Here is a 9,164-nt window from a genome sequence, read left to right as displayed (position 1 = left end):
AATAAAATTAGATTGCTTCTTTTTGAGACACCAATTAATTATGGTGTAGTAGGAGGAGTCAATTGTGATATAATTCCATTATCCTTAAGTAGTCTCTGAATTAATTAGAGAAATATTTGCCGCCTCAATCTGATCGAAGTATTTTAATTTGTCTCTTAAACTATTTCTTGACTTTATGTTTGTATTCTAAACTTTTGAAATGATACAGACTTATATCTCATTAGATATATGTATCCATACCGTGATAGTCATCGGTAAATATTATGAACTATAAATGTGAATTATGGGCCCTAACATTTAGGGGACCACATACATCTCTATTGGTTACTACTTTTATAATGTTAGTTAATTTGTTATAAGTTTTATCTAATATCGTGTCTTTTTAGTATTATAGTCAAATCCATGTGATTGGGAAATCTATGATACCAAAAAGACATGATACTAGAAAGGCTTTCACTAATTGCAACCTCTCATGGATTTTGATAAAAACACACCTGATTGGTTAATATTTGGCAATTGATTGGTAGTAAGTTTTTTCTCGTACATCATATCTTTCTCACATCAGGTGATAATTTACTTCTCTTAATACCCTATTTACTTCTCACTTAATACCAATGGCATGTGGACGTCTGATAATTAAAATGTCAATTCTTAGATTGCCAAAATTCAAAATTTTTATTAATTAATTTCACCTGGGCTACAAGATTTTCCAATTGGAATTATTCTATCTGGCACCACAGTTTGAAGTCAAAATTAACTTTACAATAAAATAAACCGTTTTTGTCATAGTTTTTAAAACTGGACCAGATCGGATGGTCGGACCGGAAAAACTGGGTGACTAGTTCCGATTTTCCCTAAAACTAGATTTTTTCCAAAAATCATTGATTTTGGTCAGTAAACTGCTGACTTAGGCAATTAACCGTTTAAACGGTTTTGACCGTTTTTAATTTTTTTATTCTTTTGTCAGAACGGACCAACCGTTTGATTTGAATGGTTGGACCGTTCAACTCGATAGCCAAACCCCTGACCGGTTCAGTCTCTGAGTCAATTTTAAAAACCATGGTTTTGCCACCGGTTTCCAAGTGAAACAGCCAACTGTCTGCTCCAAACCCGGGTCGAATGGTTTACTGTACTAAATTTAGAATGGCTGATGTAGCAAAAGGATATACCATCAGTGTCGTGAGTGTGAATTCACTTCTAATCTAACAAACTTATAAAAAAGTAGTGGTTACGGTCCAAGAATGTATACAATATTTGCTACTGTCAAGTGGAGGGTTGCAACATTTATTGTGTTGCAACCCTTAATTTGCCAGGGAATGACACGGTCAAGTGGAGGGTTGCAACATTTATTGTGTAAAAAAAAAAAAAAAAACTCTATTTTTAGAAGTGAGCGATGGGGTTGGTTTGATGAAATAATAAATGAAAATTAATGGCTTTCATCATCACCATCGTTATCATCTAAGTCATATCCTAACTATTTGGATTGGTTATATGAATCTTCTTTCACCGTTTGGCCGATTTCAATATTTTGTGTTATATTCATCGAAATTATGAATTCTTAAATCATACCCCATCAGCCAATTTTTTTTATCTAGTCCACGCCCTCGTGGTCTCTTTTAATTAATATGAAAATTGAAAAATTCTTCGCTCTTTGTATCAAACCAAATACAGCTTAAGGGGTTTGTTTATTTTCAATTTTGAGGAAAATGTTACCCTCAACTGTATTATGATATTTTCAAAATATCAAAATTACCCTTTATAAGTCAAGGCCAAATCATCTCCCATGATATACACTAAGTTCAAATTTACATTTATTTGTTTGTGACTATGATTTACGTTCCTACAGTTCAGTTTGGACGGAGTATGAAACTACAAACACAAATATGTGGGTTTTATATTATTTTGTATGTATTTACACTGCATATATTTATATTCCTGCTCTTTCCAAAATGAACCTACTTAATATAAAATTTGTGCTAATTGTCTCTTTTGCGGGAGTAAACTGATGCAAAATTTACACCACCTTCTTCCTACTTCAATTCTCTCATAAAGTTTGATCAAATTATCTTTATATAAGTTGAGGTTACTTTAATTCATTTTACTATGTTAAATTACTCTCCACTTACAATTAAGATGAAGTCAATCTAAGTCAATCTAAAGCAAAATGGTCTCTCATATAGTAGTAGCATGGTATTTATTATATATAGTAGTAGCATGATATTCATCAACAACAAAGTGCAGTATTATCAGATTGGCATCTTTCCAGGACTACCTTCAGAGTTTAGAACCCCAATTTTCATTTCATCCAAGTATGCCATGGCCCATGTTGCTTCGTCTCATCTTACCATGGCTTCTGTCCATAACAAAGGCAACAGAAGTGTCGACCTATCTCAGACGAAGCCTGGCTGCCAGGACAACTGCGGGAACATCAGCATCCCATACCCGTTTGGTATAGGAGATGATCCAAACTGTTTCATGGATTACGATTTCAAGTTGATCTGCAACACCTCTAGTGACAATCCTGTGCTGCAGACCCAAGACGGCCAGCCCGTCTTGAACATATCGTTGCAGGGCCAACTGACGACCTCCATTCACGTCGCCGTACAGTGTCAGGTGGGGGACAGCAAGCTGTGGAATAGTTCCAACACTAAACTTCAACTTCAGAAAGCGTACAGGGTCTCCAACATCAGAAATATATTCATGTCTGTCGGTTGCGAGATGAATGGAAATTTGTACGACTACATGGGCAGGGTGCGCTATATTAGTTGCGATTCGTTATGCTTGGAGGATACTCAAATAACAGGATTACCTTGTGCAGGCCTTGGATGCTGCCAGAGCTCGATACCCAAGGACCTCAGTTCTTTCTGGGTATACATTGGAAATTATTACAGCTTTACGTACAATGGGAATGCCAGCAAATGCGCACACTCCGTTCTGTCAGAGCAGGAATGGCTCAGCTCGCATGTATTCGACCTCTGGACTCTGAGAAACAACTTGGATTACCTTCAGAAAAATAGGTTGAAAAATCTATTAATACTTGACTGGGCAATTCGAAACAAGACCAGTTGCGTGGAAGCGCAAAGAGTAGCGGCTGATTATGCATGTGGAAGCAATACCCACTGCACGAACTCAACAAACGGACCTGGATATCTTTGCCATTGTATGCAAGGTTACGATGGGAATCCTTATCTTCCCAGTGGATGCCAAGGTATGAATTCATTATAACACTCCACATCACTCATAAAATACATGAGGCTCACACTCATTCAACCTCTCAGTGTGAGATCCATGTGTTTTATCAGTGGCGTGGGGTATTATTATTGGCCCAGCAGCCTACTACCATCGGTTTACAATTGCATCACATTAGGAGTGGCCACGAGTTGAGTTTTTCATAAGTTATTTGAACTGGGCTTGTGAAAAGTTCGGATATATAGGCTCGTTTTCTAATCAAGTCGAGCTCAAGCTCAGTAAAGATTGGCTCGTGAAACTATTATAATAAATAAATACTTTTTTATTAAATATATACATATATACATATATATATACATATACATATATATAATAAAATAGTAAATAATTTTTATAATTCTTATTTTTTGTATGTAAAATAAATACAATTTTATATGTATATTTTTTTTTGTTTTTATGTGTATAATAATAAATAATTTTTATAATTCTTAATTTTTTTGTATTTAAAATAAAAATACTTTTATATGTATATTTTTTTATTTTTTAGAAAAAAACTTCGCTTACAATCGTGCTCGAGTGAGCCTAACTTGAACTTGCAAACTTTGAACCAAGTCAAGTTCAATCTCAAGGTTCTAACTCGAATCGAACTCAAACTCGAGCCTAACACAGTTTCAACGAGCCAAAATCAAATAGCCAAATATTTAGCTAAGCTCGGCTTGAATTCACCCCTAAATTCGCATATGTATCTAATCCAACATAATCTGATTTCATTGGATTCAAATATAAATGCTAATGTGTACTTAAAATTTATATTGTGTTTATTCATAATGTTTGTTTGAATGTTGTGTTTTTATATTCAAGTTTTATAAAAGTAAATTTTAAATAATTTTGTTCATAAATTACAATATGAAAGACTATACAATATTTTTATCATTTTAATTTAATTTTATTTATATGATTCAAATTTGATTTGAATCCCCGATGGACGAGATCCAATTCAATTTCAATATATAAACCAATCAAATTTGAATATGTATACTTTTAGTAGAGAAAGAAGATGCAAGTCGGTATCCGATTTGAGGACTGCATCAGTCACGAGCTTTTGGGCTGACCCATTGAACTTTTAACAATTTCCCAACCCAAGTTAGCCCAAGTTGCAATGGATCAAATTAAATGGTTTAAGTTCGACTTGACTCACGCCTACAAAGTCAGGTTTATTAGGGTGTAGGGTCAGGTTAGAGTTTTGATTATTTTGTACAAATTGTGTGAAGGTTTGGCTGACCTGGCCCATTGGGTCATAAGTCATAGCACCCCTAGGCATATAAGAGGTGTTTTCGTAATTTGGTCTGACTTCTATCCCCTAATCTTCACGTTTATGATTTCTTCCAATACTTGCTTAACCCAAATTGGGTGTAAGATTAGGTCAGAATTTTGATTATTTAACCCTCATCAGCTTTAAGTTTGGCTAACCCTTACCCATCAGGTCATAATACCCCTACACATATAGAGGGCATTCTTGTAATTTGTTAGAGTATTGATTATTTAACGCAAATCGTGTGAAGGTTTGGCTGACCTGGCCCATTGGGTCCTAACACCCCTAGGCATATAAATGGTGTTTTTATAATTTGGTCTGACTTCTAACCCCTAAACTTAAAGTTCACGATTTGTTCCAATACTTGCTTAACCCAAATTGGGTGTAGGATTAGGTCAGAATTTTGATTATTTAATCCTCATCTGCTTTAAGTTGGGCTAACCCCTACCCATGGGTACATAATACCCATACACATATAAAGGATATTCTTATAATTTGATCTAACTTCTAATCCCTAATCTTAAAGTATATGATTTATTTCACTATTTGTTTTTTGTTTTTTTTTTCTTTCGCTTTGGAATCCATAAACCAATTTCTAACTTAAACTAACAGCTTTTGAGCTTTCAAAAAGCATTAAGTTGAAAAAGTATGGAACAAGTTGGGTTGGTATTAAGTTGAATCCTATAGGTTGGGGCAAGTTCAGAAACTGCATAGTATTGAGTCGGGTTGGTTGGGTTAGGCTAGGTTACATACAGATTTGATCCCACTTCATTGATAAAAATTCAAATTTCATAATATATAATATAATAATATGCATATATATATATATATATAATATTAGTTATATGTATAAGTAAACAATAATTAATTCGTTATTTTATTAAATGAAGGAAAGCTGGATTATATCTGAATCTGATTTGACCTTCCTATTTTACACTTTGATCCCTTTGATCCCACTCTTACAATTCTACTAGTTTAATTGAGAAAAGAGTCACATGCGACTGTTCTGTGCATGTTTAAAAATTTGAAAACCCACAGTACTAATGTAAATTTCATGAGAACATTTTGTAGAAAAATGATAAAATACAACCAAAACATAAAATATAAAGAAAAGTAGGAAATACAACAAAAATGAAGAAAAGGAGGAAACAAAAACTAAATGCAAAAAAAGCAGAAAATATAGCAAAGAAGAGACGAAAGTATGAAAGAATGAGAAATACAGAAAACAATGAAAATTGCAAAAAAAAAGTACTAGTTGGGACCTGTGCAATGCATGGGCATTGTTAATAAAAAAAAAAAAAAAAAAAAACCTATGACATTTTCAATTATGCCAAGCAAATCCAAATACGACTCAAGCATTATTTTTTAGTTATGTTAACAACCTAATTAAGTTGCACATTAATGAGAGTGGCCGAGTTTGTTATAATTTTTTATTAATTTTACTATTTTTTATTATTTCCAATTTGGTTTTAAAAGTAATTATTCTTTATGAATTTTATTAATTTGTATTATTTTTAAATAGAAATTAAATGGATATTAAATTAGTAAAAGATATTAACATAAATTTGTAATTACTTTTAAGTGAGAAACTTAAAAGGATTTTAAGTTAATATTTCGACCCTAGTGGCTGAACCGTTGACCCATTCAGCCAAATCACTAGGCCATGGGTTGCACGCTAAATGTATATGCAAACTTCTAGGTGCCATAACTTTGCATTCAGTTGTCTAATTAGGGTGAACTTTATATCGATTTGGGATAATCTTTCAAGACTTATGTGTCCCAAGGGCCAGATGTGCCTTGTATTGCTATTTATTCCAAAAAACCCTTTTTGGCATCAAATCCAAAATTTTTACATTTTTTAAAAAGAAAATTTAAAATATGAAATAAAAAATATAATTTAAAAATTAGTTAATACATATAGCGTATAATTTATGTGAAATATAATATACATTATTTTATTGATATAATATATGTTCACACATACATACATATGTACATGCTGATGTGTTATGGTCTGATCCGTTTGTTTTATTAGTAAAATCAATATTATTAAATGTTACTATTTTTTACTATTTTCAATTTTTAAATAGATATAAATTATAGTATTTATTAGTCATAATAGTTAATAATGATTAATTTATAGGATTAGTAATTATTAAATAATTACTAAAATAATTATTTGTAAATTTTAAATTGGATTATGATAAAGTTTAATTATTTAGCAACACTGAAGTTGGGTTCTCCTTTCCTGCAACTATGCCATAATGGCAAAACTGAAGTAGTGTTCTAAGCCTTCACACACACTTAATGACGGTTTTGACAAATGCTCGCTCAATAAAACGAATCAGTGTTTTAAAAATCGACCTGGAGGTTAAACCATTTTTGCTTCTAAGTCACAGGTCACCGGTTCCATTGTATAGGTCATATTGTGCCATGTCCTCAATATGTAAATTCATATATATATATATATATATATATATATAGGTGTGTATATAAATATGTATTTTATGAATAAATAATATATAATTATGTTATTGTATTATTCTTATATTTAATTTATATTTTGGTTTAGTTTATAAATTAAAATGTTACTAATGGAATTTTGTTTTGGACATGCACCTATCAGTACTCGACTGGTCTACTGTAAACAAGACCTGTGAGAAAGGATCTACCAATTATGCATGTGGGGAGAACACCTACTGCTCTTACTCCAAAGACAGCCCTGGATTTCTTTGCCATTGCATTGAAGGTCACCATGGGGATCCTTATCTCCCTGAGGGATGCCAAGGTGTGAATTAATTTAAATTTTCAATAATGTCTTGTATTAAGAAGGATGTGAGATACAACACCAGTTGACCATTTGTGTTGATGGCAGCAGCAGAATCCACATCCTTGGAGACAAAGCCTGGATGCCAAAACAAATGCGGGAATGTTAGCATCCCATACCCATTCGGTCTCGATGGAGATGATCCAACCTGTTTCAGAGATGAATTTAAGTTGTTCTGCAACACTGCCACTGATCCTCCTCGACTGTTAATGGATGGATTTCTCGTTATGGACATATCACTACAAGGTCAACTGATTATACTCTCCCCCTGGGCTTCCATCTACTGTTACACTGGAGACAACCAAAGCTATCTCTACAATACATTTATCCAGCTACCAAATGTATACAGATTCTCCTACACCCGAAACCAGTTCACGGCTGTTGGTTGTAACACACTTGGATTGTTTTCCGATTATAATTCTAGTAAGTTCTCTTTGGAGTGCCTTTCATCTTGTCCTTATGATGCCGTATTGACTGGGCGACCTCGTCACGGCATTGGATTCTGCCAGATCGCAATACCGAAGGATCTTCCTGCATTTACTCTGAGAGTTGGGGAGTCTGCCAAAACAACCAACAAATCGAACTCTTGGAAGATCAGCAGATGTGGCTTAGCCTTCCTATCTGACCAAATGTGGTTCACTTCAAATGCATCTTCCCGGTGGAATTCAAGAAATGATGCGGATGGCATTGTAAACACTGGCATCAAAACTTCAGTAGTACTTGATTGGGCAATTCGGGAGAAGAATTGCAAGGAAGCACAAAGAGCGAATGATTATGCTTGCGGGAAGAACACCAACTGCACAGACTCCACAAATGACCCTGGATATAATTGCCATTGTTTGAATGGCTACCACGGAATTCCATATCTCCCCATGGATGCCAAGGTATGAGTTCACGGATATATGGGATATTAATTGCTGGGAGCATGGTTCAAGCTACGTATTTAATGCTTCTTTCTATCTTTGTTTTGCTCGGGCAGATATAAATGAGTGTGAAGATCCAAAGAATAATCCTTGTGTAAGCAGTTGTACTAATACAATTGGTTCTTACAACTGCTCTTGTCCAAAGAATAGCTATGGTGATGGTAGAAAAGATGGTCAAGGATGCATTGCCAAGAGTAAAGCCTTTTCTGTGATTAAGGTCATTCTAGGTGTTAGGATTACAATTAGGATTGAAAGTCTCTGTTGTAATTGTAATTAATCCTTGTATACGTAGGAGACTCGAATGTATATATTTGGGTATTGTTAGTGAATAAGATACGAAAGTAGAACCCAGAGAAGCTCTGGTTTTTCATGGTATCAGAGCCGGAAATGGGAGCGAGAGGTCTGTGTTCTAAGACCTCTGGAGATCAGTAGCGGCAAAGACGTTGCTCGGCACCGGCAAAGGACAGACTTTGCACTCTAGATCCAGTTCGGCACTCCATCTTCCGCAGAGTTCCAATTCACCTTCATCCTCCCAAGGCTGCAACCGGCGGTTCCGTTCTGAGTTCCGTTTTTCGTAGATCGGACAAGAACTCTGCAGAATTCTTCGGTTTTCTTCTTCTTCTACAGAGGATCCGTTCTGAGTTCCGTTCGGCTGAAACTGTTGATCACCTTCTATTTTTGGACATCCAGCAGAGGCGGCGGCAACCATCCCACCTACCCTCCATTTTTACCCCTTCGAGATTCCTGATTGCAAGCGCCGAACACCATGTCATTTTGAAGCAAGAAGATAAGAAACGACACCCCTGTTCCGGCGATCGAATTCAGGGCAAAATCTAACCGGATCAAACCAGCGTTTGCTCATCTTCCTTGTTGAGATGGCGGCTGCGATAAGAGGTTCCAAAATCGAGTGACA

The 9,164-nt window shown here is 34.8% G+C and overlaps 1 protein-coding gene across 1 annotated transcript; it reads left to right on the top strand.

The window, feature by feature from the left end:
* Positions 1 to 2,214: 2,214 nt before the first annotated feature.
* LOC104589520 (uncharacterized) lies at positions 2,215 to 8,218 on the top strand. The gene is made up of 3 exons (XM_010247867.2): positions 2,215 to 3,208; positions 7,128 to 7,289; positions 7,377 to 8,218. The coding sequence occupies exons 1-3, from the start codon at positions 2,215 to 2,217 to the stop codon at positions 8,216 to 8,218; spliced, it is 1,998 nt and encodes a 665-aa protein (XP_010246169.2).
* Positions 8,219 to 9,164: the final 946 nt, after the last annotated feature.

This window comes from Nelumbo nucifera, chromosome 1 (assembly GCF_055504915.1).
Source record: "Nelumbo nucifera cultivar China Antique chromosome 1, China Antique-T2T, whole genome shotgun sequence".
NCBI classification, from domain to species: domain Eukaryota; kingdom Viridiplantae; phylum Streptophyta; class Magnoliopsida; order Proteales; family Nelumbonaceae; genus Nelumbo; species Nelumbo nucifera.
The sequence above is the reverse complement of the archived record's forward strand: the minus strand, read 5'-3'. Positions and strand labels throughout refer to the sequence as shown.